Genomic DNA, 21,041 nt, shown 5'->3' with positions numbered 1-21,041 from the left:
TACTGGTGGGGGGAACTTACACCATCCCTTCCTGGCTGTTCTGGCCCAGGTCGTTACCTGACGGTCTGTTTGGAGAACCCTTTCCTGCTGCAGGGATCGTTCTGTAGGAGCCACCTCTGCCGCGGAGCATTAGAGCTTCTGTTGTTATCTTGCTCCCTCCAGATTCATGAGAGCAGCCCCTTGGATCTGGCCAGTGAGGAGCCCGAACGGTTGCCATGTTTGCAGCGTCTCCTGGAACTTGGTGCGGACGTCAATGCAGCTGACAAAAACGGTCTGTGCCTTCAGGCATCAAGGGTTAATTTCACTCCTGGCCCCCCAGCCCCACCCTAACTCCTGGTGCACTTGATTCCCACACAGGAAGCAACCCTGGGTAGGTGGTGAAAACAGACTGGGCAGCCACTGTGGTCTGGTTAGAGCAGGGGCTGGGAGGCAGGACACCTGGATTCTATGGCTTGGGTCTGGATTCCTAAATCACCCCATTTTCAGCCCATTTGAGAAAGGGGAACCGCCTCTGAACATTCAGATCCAGGTGAACGGTTTCAAGCTCCCTGGGTTCAGGTGTGTTTGCCCCAGGCTACGGGTATCTCTAGGGCAGAGAAGACAGGCAGGAGTTAACCTTATTTGAATGTGGTGGTCGCACCTGTGCCTCAGCATTGCTGTGTACCTGGCCTTGCTCGTCTGTCACGCTTCGTTCCTGCCCCCAGCAGCCAGGGCGCTCGTGCTCAGTCTATACTAGCACCAGTCCTGCTGTCACACCTGTGCAGTTGACTTGACTTCTGATCCAGGGGTGCGCAGGGGCTAAGAGAAGAGAAACAATGTCTCTCTGCCTTGGACTCTAAAGCTGCATCCCCAAGGCTGCATCTCTTCCTGCTGCGGTGGCCATGTGCAGCTGGAATAGCTCCAGGGGGAGGTGGGGTGGGGTGCATGATTTTCCTCTTCCAAGGCAGAGCTCCCTGCAGAGTTTCCCTCGTTATCATCACAGGGGCAGACCCAGAAAGGAGCCTTGCTAGAGATCATCCTGGCGTAACTCTTCCTCTTTCTGTTCTACGCTCCTCTCCCCAGGAAAGACAGCTTTGCTGCATGCCCTGGCCAGCAGCGATGGAGTTCAGATCCACAACACTGAAAACATCCGGCTGCTGCTGGAAGGAGGTGAGGGCAGCCGCCCAGCTGAGGGCTCATTTCCCCATAAAGACTGAGCGCTTGTTAGTTCTGTGTTTGTACAGCACCTAGCACTGTCATCTATGCCAGGAGTTCCAGGGCTCCACCACCGGACAAACACCCCAGTATTTAGCCTGGACCTTTCCTCCCGGCAGTAGTCCAGCAGCAGCTCGGTCTCTGCCAAGACACTGGCACTAAGTGAAGTGATTTGCAACTTCACCCTTCTGGCTCATCTCAGGGTCATGCTTCAGGACTTCAGCCAGTCACCTGCAGGGGTCAGGAAGGAATCCCCCTTCCCAGCATATTCTGGGGTTTGTTGGTCTCTTTCCTCTCAAGTTTGATGGATGACCACAGTTGGAGATGGGACAGGGCTTTTGGGGGAACCAAGCATTATCTGAGTTTTGGCTGGTTTTTGCTCCCAGGCTCTGACTGACTGATGGCCACGTGGGATCAGTGGGCAGGGAGTGTTTCCCCTGGTCAGACTGGAAGTGCCCAGAGTGGTGGGTTTTTTTTTTGGCCTTCCTCTGCAGCCTGGGGTGGGGGTTTCTTGCCCCACTCAGCTGGGTATATCCATCAGTTCTACTGCAGGGGCCGTGGAGGACATCAATCCGCCCTCCTCTGCCAGCGCTACATAATGCTACTTGGTCTAATTTCAGTTGTTGGGGTTAGAGGGCAGTGCTGGGAGCCTGTGATATACAGGTCAGATGAGATGAGCTACTGGTGCCATCTGACCTTATACCTGGACAGCTTCAGTCTTCTTATGCCTGTTTGAAAACCTGGCACTGGCCACGCTATGACCCCCATGTTTTAACTGGCAGCATGGGCGGGCACAGAGATGCTGTCCCTCCAGTAAAACCAGGGCAGTTGTGACTGTGTATTCCATCAAGACCCTGTCTAGTTTCTAATTGGCACACAGAAGAGGGCTGGAGATAGGGGATAACCATCAGCCCCTTTTCCATACCCTGGCAGCCCCTCAGCCCTGTAGTTCTGCGGCACAGTCCCATAGGCGCTGGGGCGTGACAGATACCTGCACCCATTCCAGGGAGGCTGTGTCCATGGTAGCATCTGATACCTGCTCTCCCTTTTCTGCCTTGCTTCAGGAGCGGACGTGAAGACCACCACCAAGGATGGCGACACCGTCTTCACCTGCATCATCTTCTTGCTGGGCGAGACGATGGGAGGGGACCAGGAGGAGGTGCGCATGATCAACTGCTTCTGCTTCCGGGTCATCCAGCTGCTAATGGCCCACGGCGCTGACCCCAGCGAGTGCCCAGCCCATGAGTCCCTCACACACATCTGCCTCAAGAGCTTCAAGCGCCACTTCCGGCTCCTGCGCTTCCTGCTGGAGTCCGGTGCCTCCTACAACTGCTCCCTGCATGGGCCCTCGTGCTGGTCCGGCTTCCACATTGTCTTTGAGAGGCTGTGCGCCCACCTCAGTAGCTCGGAAGATGACAGCTTCTCGGCTGACCTCCTTCAAAAAGCAGAAATGGTCCTAGAGCTCATGGCAGCCAGCTCGCAGGTCATAAAACTGCCTAGCAACTTTGAGATCAGCTCTGCCAGCTGCAGGTTCCATGGGGGGAAAATCCAGGCCCTATTCCATTCCCTCAAGCAGCTGGAGCACTCACCGCCGGCCCTGAAACAGCTCTGCAGGGTGTATATCCGGCAGCGCCTCAAACCGTGGCCAGTGGATGTGAAAATAAAGGCCCTTCCTCTTCCCGACAGGCTCAAGTGGTATCTCCTCATCGACCACGGCAACGCCAGCGAGGAGGACATGTGAGCCAGGCAGGTGCAGACCGGGAATCCTCACCGCGCTCCCTCCGGAAACCCTCTGGTGACTTGGTTTTCTTCACCTGGAAGACTGAGGGGCACCTTAGGGTCCAAACCAGCTTCCTCCACTTCCAGCCAATGCTTTAGTGGATCATGTCATGCTGTCCACAAACACTGCTGCAGGGCCTGTGCATTTGGGCGCTGCCTGGGCCTGGCTTCTCAGGGAAAGAAATCCCCAAGAAGTGTCAGTCGGGAGCGGGAGGGTAGAAGGGTAAGTGGGGGGAGGCTGGGGAACTGGACTTGGTGCCATTATGAGGCTGAGGCCAAGCCCAAGTGTTGGCTGGGAAGCTGCTTCACACAGTTGTGCAGGAAACGCCTTCCTGGATTTGGGATCGCGAGGAACAAAAACTGCAGCAGGGATTCAGGTGAAGCACCCGGCTGAGCGACTGCATGGGCCCTATTGTTCGAATAAGTCCGTCTCCCCCTGGGCTGAATTGGGGAGTGGCTGAAGCGGTGCCTTAGACAAATGGCTGCTTCCAAACCTGTCGCCTTGGTGGGGTGCAGCCTGGGGCAGAACGAAGCCTTGAGCTGCTCTGAGAAAAGGGTCAGCACGTGCCTCCCCCTCCCACCTCCTGGGGAGACTGATGGCCTTTCGCCAGCCCCTCTGTGCAGCGCCGTGAGCAGGCTGGGCTCTCCCTGCCCTGGGAAAGCAGGTGCGTTGCTCTTCGCAGCACGTGTCACGCTAATGTCACCCAGGACTTCCAGGAACCACTGGCTGCTTAGGCAGCCACACTCCTCTCGGAGCAGCCTGTCCACTTCTTGTGCCTCCTGCCGGGACAACACAGCAGAGAGTTTCACTTGCTCCATCTCTTCCCCAGGCACCTGCTGGCATTTGAGACAGAGGCTGTTGGGCCCTGTGGCCCAGAGAAACATTTACTAACAGGAGGGCAGGGCTGGCACAGCACCTGGCTCTCTAGCTGCTGCCATTGCACGTGGGAGCTGGCTGGCCTCAAGAGCAACTGAGGGGCTCATACAATGAAGTGCTCAGGGGCTCGCAGAGGAGAGACGCGCCAGGGGGCCCGTTGGGAATTCACCTGTCTTGGCTTGGCCTAGCAGCACCTTCTTCCTGGTTCCTTTGCTGGGGGTGGGGGCAGTTCTAGCACAGCTCTTCCCCCCTGCTGCCTGTTCCACCCCTTGCCTGGGGCGGGTGGTGGACAAGGCGACAGGAGCAGAATCGCCAGGGAACCCTGCGTGTCTCCAGGGTCTGGCCTTGGGCTGGAGGTGCCTCCTGAGGGCAGCAGAGCACTTTGCAGCACTTGTTTCACCACGTGATGCCCCTGGGGGCAGGGGGCTCTTAGCTTATGCCCTGTGCCAGCCCCCTTCTTTCCCCACAGCCTCTGGCGTGATCTCTGCCTGGGGCCGCCAAATCACAGCACCCTCGCCTCAGGGCAGGCTTCCCTCCCACACGTTAGCTACTCAGGAGCCGCAGCCGAGCCGGGTGACAAAGCAAGGGCTCCTGTGCAGAAATCCACTGCGAATGGCCTCTGCTCACAAAGCTGGGCATGAAAAGCCTTCGGGACTCTGGGGCGAACAGTCCTAGCTCGGTACAGAGGGAGGTTCTTCATCCCAGGACAGGGCCTCCACCCACTTGTTAATGCTTATGGCAGGGCAAGAAGATGAAATTCACAGTCCTGCCAAACTCCATCTCTTTCCACCCCAGACACTTGACAGGAGCAGCTGAGGATCATGTTGACAGAGGGGCATAAAATGAACCACTGTGCCAGGGTCCTGTGGAGACCAAGCCATTAAACACAAGCTGTTGTAATAGAAAATGGATGTTTCCTCTGGGATAGGGTGGGCGGGGAGGGAGGGATGCTGTTCCTTAGGGGTTCAGTGGCTGGGACCTACCTGACCTGGCAGGAGATGAAGACCACCACCAGCACTCTTTAGCACTGGACTAGTAACCTGGCTGGCATTAAGCAGGGAACACTGATGGGCCAGGTGATTGTTCCCTGTTTCCAGTAAGAGCTGCAACAATTCAGGCACTGATTGCCTGCAAGGATACAGTTTTTGATCTTGGTGAAACTACACGTTAAACCTCTCTAGTCCGGCACATTCATCCAGTAACATCCGTAATCCAGCATGATTTTAGTTAGCTGGCTGGCCAGTTAGCAGGGGGTGTGGCCAAGTGTCCTGCAGTCCCATGAAGTTTGTTTCCAAGCGCTGGTCCTAGCCCAGTGTTCTGGGCTGTTAAGCTGTAATATACCCCCAATTACCTTCTAAGAGCCCAGTCAGCAGTGGAAGGGTTGGTAACGTGCTAGACACAGCAGACCTCCCATGGGCTGGCAGTTTCTCTTGTTTGGCACCGGTCAAGTCTTGAGGGTGCTGGACTAGAGCCGTTCAACCTCTAGTATAAATTCCACATCACCCAAAATGATGCTGACTCCCAGGCATTACAGCAACATGCCAGATTTACACTAGGCTGCAACCAGCATCTAAAAGCAATAAATTGGGCTCAGCTGTTTGTTTACAGGGTGGACAGACTAAAAACAGCAAAGTCAGCCACAGCCCAGGCGTAGTCACCGCTGGTCCGGCAGGCTGGATGCCAAGATTTTAGTCCCAGTTCTGCACTCGGTCCTTGATGAATCAGTTAACTGGGTGCTGGTTGCACCAGCGGGATGTTTTCTTCTGCTGGCCTGTGGAGGACTCGACACTCAAACCTTAGTGAGGGGCTCTTCTGAAGGGGGAAGAGGGCACTAGAACAGGCGTGGGCAGTAGTTTCACGGGGAGCCACACTAAGATTTGGTAAGTGGCTGCACTTTTCTGTGCGGGGGCTGGGACAGAGGTCAGGTGCCGCCAGGAGCTCAGGGTAGCGGACAGGGTGTAGGGTCAGAGTTTCTGGCCACTAGGAGCTCAGGGATTTTGCTGGGGATGCAGGAGCAGCACCTGAAACTCTCCCTCTCCACAGCCCTAGGAGGGGCTTGGGGGGGTGGATTAAAAAGCTTGGGGGCCAGATCCAGTCCGCAGGCTGTATCTTGCCTGCCCCTCTTCTGGTCCAGCGAGTAACACTGCCAAGCAGTCAGGTCAGACCCCCAACCCATAACTCCGATGGGCCCTGGCCCTATAGAAACAGGCCGGGCTGAGCATTCTCTCCCTCCCTCTGGGACTGAGCCAACTGCTGTCAGGCCACAAGGGACACTGGTGCTTTCTGTAGCTTAACTCAGGTCAAAGGGGCTCCAGCAGCAGAACTATTACATGGCCGCTGGGAGCAGACTAATTAGAGTTCAACAGCCAGGGGGGAGCTGCCCTGGGCTGTCTGGGTTTGTCTACACAAAGACATAGCACTGGGTGTGAATCTAGAGCTAGCGAGCTCCTCGCTTGCTAAGCTGCCATTCAGCCAAGCCCTTAAACCTCACTCGCTGGGCTACTGTGCTGTAGACACCACATCTTTGGGGGTTGCTGCTCAACGATCAGGCACTTCATGGTAACAGACAGGAAACTGCTACGGCAGGGCTGGTTCGATGGCCTGGTGCAGGCTCCTGCTCTGGAGTGTTGAGACAGGCACGTTCAGTTCTGAGCCAGACCAGCCCCACCAGGCCTGGGCTCTATCTGCAGCATGGGGCAGGTGGAAATACTTGCTTGGGACAAGCTCATGCAGGAAGCAGCAAATACTTCCAAGCCCATAATTCTCCAGCAGCACTAGGGCAGCTGCCCTGTAGCAGCAGCGAGGGGCCAGCCTGCCCCTGCCAGGGCAGTAACTGGATTCTGTGTGAGTGTGTGGTTGAATACAGCAGCATTATTTTTAATAACCTTTTGGATAAGAGATTGCACCTCTCCTCGACAGGGAGGGAAAGGACATCCCTAGCCGGCAGCTTGACTAGCCCCACCTCCCTGACTACACAACTCAACAACTGTTGAGCAGGTGTCGCAGGCAGGCCAAACCTAGCCCCTGCTGTGCGTTAACCCAACGCGGTGATTGCACTGGCTCCCCAAGCCCCCCCGCCCCCACATAAATACATATTTAATCACAGCTTGAGACAGTTTGGCTCTGAAAAGCTCCCTGCACTTCCAAGGCAGCCACCTGTGGTTTTGCTACTGATTTTGCATGGAAGACGACTTTCCAGGGACACTCACCCTCACTGGATGAGCGCAGTTGGTTCCCAACTTTCTGCTTGTAGGCGAAAACTCAGAGGGACACTAAAATGACCATTAAAATACAGGTAAAAGTCTCCAAGTGATTCCTAGTGCTCGTAACTCGGGGAAGGAGTGGCAGCATGTCGCGCTGCTTTTGAAAGGTAAATGAACCTTGTGGGGGTGTGGGGTGGGGGAGGTGTTCAGAGGGTTAAAGGCTGGGGGCAGTTTGGGGTCATGAGCAGGAGGGAGGGTTAAAACCTGGTGGTGGCTCTGGTGGAGGTGGCTTGTTCCTCTGGGCTGTAGCAGAGGTACTGTGGGGGGTGTGCCAGGCTGGGGGCTCAGGGACCAGGCTGGGCTGCGGGGGGTGCATCTCCCCATCCTCAGCCAGGGACCCAGTGGCTGGCTCATAAGCAGGGGAGATTCACTCATTTTGTGAGCAAAAGGTAAGTGTGTGAGTCCCTCGTCTTAGTGAGCGCTCGTAAGTACTTGTGAAATGAGGGATGAGTGTATAATGGCGACAGGCAGCCATTCAAAACCCCACATGAGCCACCGTTTCCTCCCCTCAGGAAGCTCTTAGGCCGGTTGGACAAAAAAAAAGAAAAAAAAATCACCCCTTTTCTGTCACTGTCAGCCTGAGCATCTACCCCAATCTCTGCCTTTTGACACATTTCACGTCCCAGGGGTTTTGGGAAGGCAGCAAGAAATGGTCCTGGCTGAACCAACCCCAGGTCGGGCTCCCAGGACAGGAAGGTTAGGAACAGCCAAGTGCTGAACCACAGCAGGTGCCAGGGAGTTCTGGCTCCCCAGCAGCCTCCTCCACACTACACCAAGTGACACAGCAAAGTAGCGGGGGGAGGACAGCGGTCGAGTTCTCACTCAGCCTCTCGTACCTACACTGGGGCAGCATCAAGGCCCTTCCTCCGCACGCAGCCTCCAGCCTGGGTGGGTGGAAGTTTGAGCAGACACAGAGGTGCAACAGCAGGCGAGTGTATTTAGCAGCTGTCTTTTCTCACAAGCCACAGTAATGCAGAAGACGACCTGCTCCCTTCAGCCAGCCCCAGCAGGGTGACTCAGGGCACCCCACCCCGGATTTTAACCATGAAGTGTGTCGACCGCACGAGAGGCGTCCCGATCCCTGCCCCCCACCAGAAGGGACCTGCCGTGCTGGCCCATGGCTCGGCGCTGGCTCTGTGGTACCTCTTGGTAAACAGTCTCTCCCAGCCGGGGTTCATCTCATGGCAAACGTATAGACATGGTAGATTTCGTCGGGGAAGTTCTCCTGCCTTTCTTCGGCCAGGAGGGTGAGCCCTGCGCGCCGGACAATCGTCCGCACCACGTCCAAGTCCCGGCAGACGCTGCTGTCCACATCATCCATGATGACTCCCTCCTGGGCCATGTTGTCCTTGACGACGATGATGCCATTGGGGCGCAAGCCAGCCTTGCATCTCTTCAGGAAGTCGGACAGGTGGGCATCAGTCAGGTGTCCTGGCACGGGTCGAGGTGGGGAAGGAAGAACAAAATCCATGTTTGCAGGGACCATGGAGAACACAGAGCAGCAGTGAGCTCTGGACTCTGGAGATTCCCTGACCTGCTCCAGCGGCAGGGCAGGGCCAGGCTGGGCACTATTGTGTCTGTGTAGGGAGCAGGGTTCCTGCTAATTTTTTTCCAATCCATGGGTAGAATAAATTTTGCATTGTGCGCCAAGGCATGGGTGGACGTGCACCATCAATAGAAACCCAGGCTGCCCGCTCTGGGTGTGCAGCTAATCAGCTGGATGGCCACCCAAGCACTCAGCTTACAGGGAACACCGGTGGGGGAAGGGGAGTCCTCAGCTCCTTGCAGCTGATGTCCTGCTGCTTCTCCAGGCAGGTGACCCATCAGGTGATGGCAGGAAACATACAAAGGAGGATCCATAGGCTAGGGACACCTGAACTGAGTAAGCCCTTTCTGTATGGCAGAGGGAAGGGTTCACTCACCTATTACCCACTGGATCCAGATGACATCATAGGAGCTGGGCTCAGGGCTGAAGTCCTGTAGGCCACAACAGAAGTAGTTCCTCACTCGCCTGCCCTCCTCTCCCAGGTAGCTCCTCGCCTTGGTCAGGAAGTCCTTCGTCACATCCACCATGTCCACTTCTTTGAAGAGAGGCAACAGGAGCCGCTTGGTGATCCTGCCGATCCCAGCACCGCAGTCCAGGGCGCAGGTGGTCCCCGTCCTGTTAGGGCCCTCCTGAAACGAAAGCGGAAATGAGGCAGGAGAACCATAACTCTGCAAAGGGGAACCTCAGAGCTCCCCAGGTACAACAGAGGGATGGGACAACTGGCACTGAGAACTGGACCTTGGCAATGCCCAGAGTGCCTGAGGGCCTGTTTCCCCACAGAACACTGCTGTTAATGGCTCTACAAGCTTCCCCTGTGCTACCCTGTGGAGAGGAGATCCACCTTAACAGCAAGGGTGGGGAAATCCAGTCTAAGGGTTGTTCTGTCCTGGGCCTCTCAGCTGAGACAGCCTCAAGGGAGTTCCCCACCCCCTCATGCATGGCGAGACTCGTCTGGGCTACAGGGCCACCTGGTTGACCAGAGACCTAGGTATTGGCAAAGATCACTTCCCAGTGGGCGGAGAGAGGTGGGGATTGGCTTCACGTGGGGCGATGCCCAGAGAGCAGGGCCACTCACAAGTCCACCTTTAATGGTGGGCACGGATGATCAGGGAGATTTTGAAGGAAATCATGCACTGTCAAGCACTGGTCCCTGACAGCCAGCACACAGCGGGGACCAAAGGAAAGACAACCACGCGTCTCACCCTGTGCAGGTCTCTACGCAGTGCTGTGAGGTGGGAGACAGCCACCAACCCAGCAGGGGTATGGAGCATGGCAGATGTGCATGCACAGTTCAAGGATAAACTCTAGGACACTCCCTCCCTAGACAGACACAGACCACCTACCCGAAGGAACTTAAGCAGGAATTTTTTGGAGCTGTTGATGTCAATGCTGGAGATGTGGCCGTACCCACCCAACATGCCGTCCACCGTGGGTGGCACGTCCTTCCAGTATCTCTCAGCCTTGGAATAGAATTCCAGCTCGTCCTCCACCACTTCGCTTGTCATGCTGCTGACTGGGACTGCACCCTAGGCCAGGGACTGGATCGGAGGCTTACCCAGCTCCTTGAAAGAAGGGGAGAGAAAACAGACAGGTCAGCCTGCCAGGGGGAAAAACGTAACACAAACCATACAGACCAAGCTGGGAGCCATCTGGTCAGGCCCAGTGTACAGGCCATCAGCATTCATACCACCTGGGCCTGTTGCAAACAGGGTTAGACAAAAGCAGTTAGGCCACCATGTTGTCCAGTGATCTGACTTGTAGCAGCAGCAGCAGAAAAACCCGGCTCATTTCACTTTGCTGCTACTTGGGAAAGTTTTGGACAGAGGCAAAAGCAGTGGAGCAACTGGGAAGCTCAGTAAGTGGTGCACTGGCTGGCAAGCTGGACTATTCCCCCTTGCAGCCACAGGGCCAAGGTTTGGCTTTTTTAAGTGAAAGCTGATGCCTTGGACACCAAGCTGCCTCATTAAGGAAGGCTGCCTGACAACCACCCACAAGCCTAACAACTCCTCGCCCTTCTTGGCACCTGCTCTCGTCACATACATACAAGGGTCTGTTCTCTGGTTTTGGAGTTTACATCCTTCAAATGTTTGCAAATCCACTACAGCCTCCTCTGAAGAGCCTGCTGCAAGACTGGACACACCGAGCTCCAGTAACCTCTTCTCCAAGTCACCTTCCAGTCCTCCTCATCCCCCTGCCAGGGACAGGGCGAGAGTCTGTGCTGCATCTTGGGAATTTAAGCCACTTTTTAATCTTTCCACTCCTGGGCTCTTTACGCCCCCCCCCCCCCGCCCCACTTTCAGCCACAGCTCCACCCAGAATCTCTGCAGTGCCACCCCAAACACTGCCCCCACCACCAGCAATGCCCATCTATTGCGAGGGAGTCGTTGCTAGGTGGCCTTTAAGGCTGATTTCTACTGTGTCTGCACGGATGGAACTTTTCCCCCAGCTAGACACTGGCGCGAAAAGGTCCTGAAAGCCTAACTCCCCGCCCCCGTTGATCCTTTGGAGAGTTACCATTTTAGAGATCACATGTTTACCTAGGCTGATGCCCCACCAATCAGACCCTTTGTTTTCCAGAGTAGCTAAAAGAGATTCTAAGCATCTACCTGAAGTCATGACCATAAGTTGGCCACTTGGTGCTATAATAAAGTCAAGGGATAATCAGGAATACAAGCTGTAAATTTCTAAAGACATCTCATAATTCAAACCACTGAGGACTTAAATCTAGCTTCTCTCCCTCCACACACTGAATCAACATGGCCACAGGTTAAATTCAAGGACTCCGAACACCTCAACTCAAGGGCTGGTAGGCTAAGTTTCCTGAGAAACTGTCTGTTCCAGATAAAAGTCCTTTCAAAGGTGGCCTGAAGAATTTCAGTCCTCAGGCATGATTTTAAACAGCAACGGAGATGGTACAAAATAAAAGTACCCAGAGACTCATAGCTGGGGCAGGTGGTGACAAGTGAGACTTTCCACAACTCGTCTCAACTTAAAACTGATAAAAGCAGATGCCTGTTCCGTGGCAGGTGCGGAGGTAAACAGCTGGGTATCTGCCCAGGCCCAGAATGCACACGCAAATTCAACACTGCAAGCGTAACCGATTAGCTACCACCTCAGCAGAAGAATCGTGGCTGAATGGACGAGAAAGCCTGAAGTCCATCAGTCCTGGAGACAGTTCCCACAAGTCACTGCTGAGGCACCTTTAGCTTTGTGATCTTGATACCTGCCCTGTTCCTGCTGCGGAGATCTCCAAGGGAGTCAGTCATCAGAGCAGTCACATGAGAGAGGTTAGCTGCATCCCACAAGGTTTCACAAACTATGGGGACAAGGGCAATGAAAGTACCTACAGAATGGGGCTGTCAGAGCCCACCTTTTATCAGCAGTAAATTCCCTTTAAAGACACTTATGATGCAATGCAACAAAATACTCACACTTGCTCCCTAACCACAGGGGAAAAATGACTATTGGGTTCTATGTCCCAATTTAAACCTACCCTCAGGGACTTGAGAAGTGGCACATTTCATTGCCCCAGAAAAGGGCACAATATCATGCTCTAGACATCCCTAAGGTTCCACTGCTGGGACTGGAAGATGGGATAATCACTTGATAACTGCCCAGTTCTTTTTATTCCTCCTGAAGTGCCTGGCATGTGGCACTGTCGGAAGACAGAGCACCGAGACAGCCCCGCTGGTCTGACCCATCCTTACGGGCAGGAAAAGAACCTGTTGTGTTAACCCTTCCTGGTGGCGTCAGCAACACTCCAGTGGGACATTGGCACATCTAGAACTGGTCTAGACTACAAATGGTTTGCTGGGACCAGCGCCACTGACTCAATGCTAACGCCAGCAAAGCGCTCAAGCAGGGACGCAGCCTATGCCAGCAAACCAACTGGTGTCAGTGTAATTAAACCACTTCCCTGACAATGCGAGTAACGCTGGCAGAAGAAACTTTGCTGATAGAACCGCACACACACTCTAAGGCTTTTTGCCAGTACAGGTAAGTCACACAGGTGGCACATTTGTCTCTCCCCTTACTCCTGTGCCGTTAAACCTTTGAAACGTGGACCAGGCCTAAGGGAATGTACAGGGTGCACAAAGGACATACGGAGTTTGTTTTGCCTTTGGTCATTAGGGCCTCACCCTGCTCTCTGGGAAGTTTGTGAGGTACGCAGGGAACAAGGACACTTCAGCCTAACTCAGGGATACGGTGTTAAAGCTAAGAGGAGAACTGAAGATTTTAAGTGCAGGTACTGCAGCCCAGCCCCTGTCTCCAGCTGTCCGGCCAAAGAATGCAGGAAATGTGCTCTGCACTGGCCCTGGCTGCCAGCATTCTAGTCACATGGGCAGGCAGGAGCGAGAAAGCAGCTAAATATACATCTACTGCCTCTTCGCAGGCCAGGGCAGTTCCACATTTCCAATCAGACAAGCACAGGAATACGCAGGAGGGCATTGATTATACTCTGTACCCAGAAGGGGCCAGCAGTCCCCAGAAGGGGCCAGCAGTCCCCAAGCAAAGCACATGGGACCACATCTTCCCAGCTCTTGGTCAAAATCTTGCCTACCCGGTTCAAGTCCAGGTGGGGTCTGGCCAGCTGGGCCCATGTCTGCCCTAAGGCCTTGTACTCTTGCTGCTACTCTGGTAGCTAAGATCCTAGCCTAGGCAAGGCCCAGGAGTTGAGCATTTCAGTACGTGGTGCTCAGAAAGACTGCCACAGAAATGGCTCTGACATATCAGCTCAGGCACTTCTTCCAGTGAGGCCCCATGTGGCTACTGTTTTATTATGTGCCTATTGATCGGAGAAGTCACTGAACCTTTACAGGTTAGTTAGTTCTACCTTCCTAGCGCAAGAAGAGTCATGCTTGAGACAAACCGGTTCAATGCTGCTGAATTCCCTTGTACCCCTCTCTACTGGAGAGTAACTTGCTTGGCCCTGGGCACTCACACACTTGCTCTCAGAGCCCACACCAGCCCCAAAGTGGTTTACAAAGCTACAGCCAGGAAAGCTTTTTGTGCCTTGCAACAACAACAGGCCCAGGGCAGAGAACTGCTTTTTCAGTGAAGGTTCCTCCTCCCTACCACCTCAGTCCAGTCCCACTGTTTCCAAACCCAGGCCCATGTTTAGGCCCCTGAATACACACCCCCTCAGTCCCTCACTGAAGCAGGGTGTGTCCAGCTGCTTTGCAAGCCCACGTTCATGCACCAGGTCTGAACACTCTGCCCTAGCACACGCTGAACAGCATTCCCAGCATGTGGGAGGCGGCTCAGCTGGGGAACCCAGATGAGAACATACCCCAGAGAGAGGCTCCTGCCTGCCCCTTTGGGCAGCCAAACGCATGGCGAGAGAGGGCTATAAAGCCCAACTCACGTAGTCCCCCACATTGCACAGTGAAGAAAGATGTGGCATCATGGAGGGGTTAACTGAACAGGAGTTCTTCTTGCCAATGAAAGACCACCGCCAAAGGAGTAAGGGTAACAACCAGCAGATGCACAACTTGGCTAAAGAAACAAACACCAGAGGCCGAGATTAGGGGCACAAAGGGAGATGACAACGCCTCCAGATACGGGATGGAACGAATGCACCTCTACTTCCAAACGCAGCAGGCATCCAACCTCCTGCGCATCTCTCAAACGTGGTGTCCTGCAAGCATATGGCGACTGCCCCATGCAAGGTACCGCCAATCCCATCAGTGACCCCTTCCACGCAGTGACACCCCCCTTCTCCCAAGAGGTTTTCACAGGCAGCCCTAGGGGAGAAGGAGAAATGGAGAGTGCCGTGAAGGACATGGTGGGTGGCGATTTCCCTGCAGATGTTGTGGTCCCCCTGGACTAAGGCCAATGAAACCCTCAACTGCTCTGCAGCAGGGCGAATGAGGGGCTCTCCTCACGGCTCCCCATCCCCTCCTAACAGGACGGTTCAGGGGAAGCAAATGCCCAGTGGAATTTGCCTACCCCACAGGTCTCTCTGCAGAAGGGGACATGAAGGTGAGCATTTAACTCATCAATTTATGAGTGAGATTTCTAAAAGCAGGGGAGCAAGACATGAGTCCCCAAGCCAGAAACCCAGGTAAACAGTCCATAGCAGTGTGGATAAGACTGAAGTACTACCTTGCACCTAGAGAATCCTTCCTCAGAGGAGCCAAGGCCCTGAGATTTCTTAAGGTTAACGCAAATCACAGGAAGAGAGGGGGTGAGTGAGTGCCAGAGAGCACAGCAAGCCTGTGCAGCACACGGTGACCAGGGACACGCCCACAACCCTGGTGTGAGTTACTGACCGTTTAGAGCTGGGAGGAAAGTAATTTTTTGAGCTTTGGAGCGGGGATTCCCCAGCTTCCCCCCATCCCTTGCTCCCCACCCCTCTTGAAGATACCCCCAAATCCGGAAGGTTCACCAGGGGACTGCCCTCAGGCTCCCTAGAGCAGCAGATCTCAAACGGTGGGTCAAGAGCCCCATTTAAGTCAAGTCACCAGTGCTGGCTTAGACTGGCCGGAGCTAAACCCCTCACTCAGGTGGTGGGGCCTAGGCTACAGGGCCCCCGTCTGGGGCTGAAGCCTTTGGTCTTCAGTTCTGACTGCCCTGAGTGGGGGGGGGGCGGTGCTTGGGCTCCCCCCCATCCTGGGGGTCAGGACCCAGGCTTGGGTCATGCAGGAATACTGCAGTCAGAGAGGGGCGGGAGCCCTGCAGAGACTCGCTGCTGTAGATTTTCACCTGCTCCGGCGGGCAGCGGGCGAGGCCCAGCCGTCCTGCGGGGACCCTGGGTACGCGGGGACCCGCTCCCCCAGCCACGGCCCGAAGCCGCCCCCACGCGCCGGGGCTCTCGCTCCGCGGAGGGGGGGACCTTGCAGAGGGCGGGTGCCTGGCAGGCCCGGGGAGCACTACGGGGGCGGGGGGAGAACAGCCGCTTCTCTCCCCGGGCCGGAAGCAGAGTCAGCCCGCAGTGGAGCCGGGCTCGGCCCCTGCGCGCCCCCCGCTGCCTGCACGTGGGCCGCGGCCGGGGCACGCAGCGAGCGCGGGGGTAACCGACCAGGGCAGGCCCCTTCCCCCGCGCAAACTCACCCCGCCTCCGCCGCGCCTGGGGCTGAGCTGCTGGGAGGGGCGTCTTCTCCCGTCCTAGCAGCAGCGAGGCACCCCCGGGGCCCCTCTTCTTCCTCCTCCTCCTGCTCCTGCGGTAGCTGCACGCCGGCGGCCGGCCCGCTCCTCCCCCTCGCCAGCGTAATGTCCTTAAATAGTTCCGAGTGACAGTCCCTCCCACCGGGGGAGAGAGCTAGTCCAGGTTACAGCGGGGAGCCACCTCCCCCGGGGAGGGGACAAAGGCCGGGGCGCGAGATAGGTGCTGGCTCCTTTCAACTCCCTGCCTGGGCTCTGCCTCCTCGGGCCAGCCCCCCCCCAGCCATCAGGGTTTAGGAACAGTGCCTGCTGGCGGGAGGGTTGAGGCCTGCTAGCAGGGCAGGCAGAGCTCAGGCTCAGACCTGTGCCAGCTGCGGGCACCCAGTGCCCCAGAAAAGGTGGCATTTCTGCCTCACTTCTCAGCTGAAACGGCCCCTGGGGCGAGCTTGGAGCTCATGCACATCCGCGCCGGTTTCCTAACAGGCAGTCGGCCTGGTGCGCTTGCCGGACGCTGCCCAAGCGTCAAGGGCACAGAAGCTGGCCCAGCTGGCCCCGTGCTTGCTCCCGCCCTACAGCACCTCTGAAATGCAGCTGCCCGGGGGAGGGAAGTGAGGAGAACGACGGCCAGTTGGTGCACACTGATCAACAAATAGGGCGAGGAAGGTACAATCTGGGTGAAGGCCTAGGGCACGGGGGGAAACTCCTTGTTCTCCTGGGCATCTGCAGGGCAATCACCACCCACATCAGGTACCCTGGAGCAAGGGGTACGGGCCTGGCCTGACAAGTCAGATTATATGACCTCACCACTCACATCACTGGGCCAAGTTTCTGGTGGGGATGATTTAGTTGGGGGTTGGTCTTGCTTGAAACAGGGAACTAGACTACATGATCTCCTGGGGTCCCTTCCAGCCCTAGGATTCTATGAGTCTAAGGTCCTCCACGCCCCACATTGAGTATGGACAGTTATTGAGCTGCTCAGACTTGGGCCAAACCCCAGAGACCCGACCCAGGATTCTCAAACAAGCAGGGTCACACCTGTCTTACACGCAGGTCTCGATCCCATAGGTATGGCTCAGAGCATGTCTAGCACATGGTATGTGCCTGTCCTTGTAGGAGGGCTGCAGGCAGGTCACAGGCAGAAGGGCAGTCAAAACTCTGCTCCCAAAGATAGCTTCATTCCCAAAGGTAGCTGCATTTCAGTAATAGTGTTACCAGGCAGCTGATCTCCTGTCCAGGCATCTCTAAGGGAGCCCCCTCATCTCATCAGTTTCACATACTGCAATCCTATAAAACTACTCAGGGTCTTTGTTCTTTAAAAATATTGACGACTGGGGGGTGGGATTTAATGCTTACCTGCTAGTTGGGTGGGAGATGACCCAGGAGAAGCTGTCCACCATTCTTTGCAGGTACTTCACATTGGCCTGTTACCATAGTATCGGAGCCTCTCACACCTCAGGTCCGTGTGAAGTCAGGGAGAGCCATTTCAGGGTTGGAGAACTGAGGCACAGAAGGATCAAGGCCCGGGTTCTCAAAGGGATTACATGGGTGTTGCAATGCCGGGTGTAACAACACCTAATTTTAGGTTCCCAGAAAATCCCAGGAATGGCCATTCACAAAGCCCGAGTTCAGCACATAGGCACCCTATGTTATTAGTGGGAGGGTGGCCTTAGAGGCCTGTGAGGTGGTGAGCACTAAGCCCCACTCATCTCCCGGAGAAAGGCTCCCAAGACCAGGTGGCCGGAAAGTGCCTATCTCTGCTTCCCAACCCAGGAATGGTGTTAGAGAAAATCGGGTTATTGTCATGTTGGTTATGGCTGCCACCTTGGCCACCATCTTGGTTGTGGTAAAGAACAACTTGGCTTCCATTTCGGTGCCCCTTCTCCTCCAGGCTTTTGGTGCCAAAACAGGGGCAGGACAGGAACATGGAGTTCCATGTGATGGCAGATCTGCCTAACAACCACAGCAGATACAGGACAGCAGCCAACCCTTGGTCAGGGCTCTGTGTTGCTGGATGCTGCACTGGCAGGTCATCCCAGTGAGACACAGAGACCCTCCCACAGTGACAGCTGGCTGAGAGGAAAGAACACCGGAGGGATCCTGTCTCTTAGCCGAGTGCACAACACACATAGGTGGGGTCCATCCACTACATGCGGGATGGCGGGTCAAGAGCGGAAGACTGAAGAGCTCCACACACCTGTTCCTGACGTCCCCAGTATCGAGTCCTTGTGTCCTCCCCTGTCACCCAGAACATGGTACAGTCATTCTCCTACTGTTGATCCTAGTGTAAGGTCAGGGCTAAGCTCACAACTGAGCCATTATTCTTATGCTATAGGGAATCCTAGTTTCATTTGTGTTATTAAATCTAATTTTTGTTTGTGTTAATAAAAACCCAGTTAGCCCAGCTTACCTGTGCTTGAACTACACCAAACTGATGAGAGATGTGGAACGGGTGGAATTCTGCAGGCAGCCTGTCTTCTGTCTAGCAAAACTATAAACTGTTTCAGGCTAACAATGGCAACCCATCTTCAGGAGTCTGGCAAGCGAGGCCCCTCAGTAGTTTCTTACTGGAATGAGTTTGGCACCTGCCTGGCGCCATACAGGAGACGGCCACCGTAACTTTTAGCCCAGTGCTTAAAGCTCTCCCTCTCTCGTGCACGCTCATGTAAGTATCCACAATAGAACAGTCACTGGGCCGGAGAGTAAAAGAGACAGACTCTAGGCTGGTGGTTAGGACCACCACCTGGGAGGTCCAGCCCACTTGCTCCAATCACTTGCCATCCTTATAGAAGCAACGTCACCAAGCAAGACGGAGAGCCCCACCTCCAAATATGGCCTGGCTCAGTGCACTTGCCTGACTGGGGGAAATGCCTCTTCAGAGCTTTTCTCCCTCTCAGGCACAAAGGGGACTTGATCCCCCCTCCCCCACCAGGAGCTTTATCAGCACTCGGGTGAAAACACAGCAGGTGGGCACCACCTCCAGCCAGGTTCTGAATGGGACCTGATGACGTAGGCAGTCTCTGAGCACACCTATCAGCCTGGGCCCTTCCTAGGGCTGAAGGCAAGTCTCCACACACTAAGCAGAAGGCAGCCACACATCTGTCTAGAGGGGCAGGAATACAGGCACCTGCAGCCGTTTTGTGGATTGCGGTGAGGCCCAAACCTGGGACCCACATGGGTGTAAGTGACAATGGCCAAGGTCCTACACAGGCAGGGCACTGAACTTGGGTCTTCCAGGTGCCAGGCTAAAGCCCTGACCATCCTTCCTTCTGCCTGTCGTTGAGTAACTGAGCCCTGGGTCGCTCCAGGGAAATAAATCAAATGAGAAAAAAAAATTGAAGCCGTTACCTTCCCTTCTGCTGGAAAGTTTCAGTCACCTGTTACTGTGGACACAGGATTCTATTATTCTCTCTCCTTAGGAATCACTGACTGGCCTACTAACCAATAGGAAAGCAGCACTTCAGCCTCCGTGTTCCGTAGGGTGCGTCTTTTTACAAAAAATTTCTAAATCATTTTATTTTTTCCTCAGCAGAGGTAAACTCCAGAAAAATGTTCCTTTTGCACCAAAATCTGAAAGGCCTCCTCATGGCCATGTGCAAACCCGAGTGTGGAATGCCAGCAGACCCTAGACCCTTTCTTGCAGGCTCCACTGTTGAAAAAAAGAAGCAAAACTTGGGAACATCAAAATAGGGACATTCACCCACAACCTACCAAGGTGGAGTCAGATACTTGGGTTCGGTAAATTCAGGAAAAGCTACATCCACAAAGTTGCAGGCCAGGATTACAAATCTCAATGGTATTAGGATCCAGAGGTCAAATCCAAGCCATAAAATCTGGATTCAGAGCCAGATCCATAGGGGAAATGTCAGGATCTGAGGCTTAAGCCCCTCTCTAAAGAATGAGAAAACATGCTTTCAATTGTTCACATGTTCAGTCTACAAGAATATACTCACATGTCCTCCTGCAAGCACATACCATTGCACCCCCACACTGTCACACAAACACATAAGCACATCTTCACACTTCTAATGAAGAAAGTTAGGAAGAAATTTCCTGTATGGACAGATTAACTGCAAACTTCTAATATCGGGTTTTTTTTTCCCTTTTCTCAGAAGCAGGGAACTGACGAGGGTGTTGAAGAAAGGCAAATGTGGTGCCAATCTTCAAAACTGGAAAACAAAATGATTCTGGCAATTACCATCTTTAAGTCTCATTTCAAACTTTCACGAGCCAGCCATTACAAGAAAAAAATCTGTATGCACATTGAGAGGATAATGAAATTAGTTTTTAACGGACAAATCATGCGAGATACATTTGGAGCACTGAAGGAAATAAAATATGAAATTACAGTCCTACTAACTGTGGCATGCAACCTATGACTGAAATGAGGCTTTGCACCAAATGAGTGGAAAGCAGCCAAGGTAATGCTGATTTTTTAAAAGGGCTCCAGTGGAAATCCTGGCAATTACAGGCTGGTGAGCTTAACTTCAATACTGGGCAAACTGGTAGACAGAGTCATCCTGTCCATAGGATGGTTTGGGGCAGTTGCCCTGGACCCTACACTTTGCGGGGCCTCAGAGGGGATTACAAGGGAGGCAGGCATCAGCAGCAGGGCCACCCCCAGACTCACCAGCAGTGGCAGGAACCATCAGAAGCAGAATGACCCAGCCTGCTCCGCCCCACCATTCCCCAAACAAGTCGCTGCACTCTTGCAAGGCTCCTGGAATTTGTGCTGTTCAATATATTCAACAATGATCCAGAAGAGAGTGTGAATGGTGTAGTGGCAATGGTTGCAACCTACACAAAATTATTCAAGACAATCTAAAGCAGACAGCATGGAGTTACAGTGGGATCTCTCAGAAGTAATGGTGGGGCAACAAAATGGCAAATAAAATTCAAAATAGATAAGGGCAAATTAATGCACATTGGGAAAATAATTCCAGTTAAACATACAGAATAATTGGCTGACCCAAACTGAACACTGTATTCGAGATGTGGGTGCATCATGGAGTTCGGGTCATCCCATCTCTGAAAGAATCTAGTGGAATGGAAAAAGGTGCAGAGAAGGGCAACGGAGGTGACCAAGGATATGGGATAGCTTGTGTGCAAGGAAGGAAAGACCAAAAAGATGAGGACTGTTCACCCCAGAAAAGAGACAACTAAGAGCGATACAATTGAGAGCTATCAAATCATTAAGAGTGTGGGAAAAAACATTATGTACTCTTTTCCTCAATACAAAAATCAGTCACCTGATGAAATGAGTAGGCACCAGGTTTAATCC

General features: G+C 54.2%; 2 protein-coding genes across 7 annotated transcripts in view; one reads left to right on the top strand and one right to left on the bottom strand.

The window, feature by feature from the left end:
- ASB6 (ankyrin repeat and SOCS box containing 6) overlaps positions 1-7,893 on the top strand; it is a 36,493-nt gene extending 28,600 nt beyond the window's left edge. For all 5 annotated transcript variants that reach the window (XM_075015708.1, XM_075015707.1, XM_075015710.1 and 2 more), the window contains 3 exons: positions 163-271; positions 1,063-1,149; positions 2,259-7,893. In XM_075015708.1, coding sequence (XP_074871809.1) covers positions 163-271; positions 1,063-1,149; positions 2,259-2,935 — 873 coding nt within the window. In that variant the 3' untranslated portion in view covers positions 2,936-7,893. The remainder of the gene's footprint in view (positions 1-162; positions 272-1,062; positions 1,150-2,258) is intronic.
- A 137-nt stretch (positions 7,894-8,030) lies between these two features.
- Positions 8,031-15,873, bottom strand: NTMT1 (N-terminal Xaa-Pro-Lys N-methyltransferase 1). Of its 2 annotated transcripts, XM_075015713.1 has the most exons (4): positions 15,713-15,873; positions 10,003-10,221; positions 9,036-9,288; positions 8,031-8,544 (listed from the first exon to the last, which is right to left on the bottom strand). In XM_075015713.1, exons 2-4 carry the CDS (start codon positions 10,162-10,164, stop codon positions 8,288-8,290), a joined length of 672 nt encoding a protein of 223 aa, XP_074871814.1. In that variant the 5' UTR covers positions 10,165-10,221; positions 15,713-15,873; the 3' UTR covers positions 8,031-8,287. The 2 variants fall into 2 exon arrangements, with proteins under 2 accessions (XP_074871814.1, XP_074871815.1); XM_075015714.1 differs by lacking the exon at positions 15,713-15,873 and having other exon boundaries at positions 10,071-10,209.
- Positions 15,874-21,041: the final 5,168 nt, after the last annotated feature.

The sequence above is a fragment of the Carettochelys insculpta genome, chromosome 21 (genome assembly GCF_033958435.1).
Source record: "Carettochelys insculpta isolate YL-2023 chromosome 21, ASM3395843v1, whole genome shotgun sequence".
Lineage (NCBI taxonomy): Eukaryota > Metazoa > Chordata > Testudines > Carettochelyidae > Carettochelys > Carettochelys insculpta.
This window is presented reverse-complemented; position numbering and strand designations above follow the sequence as displayed.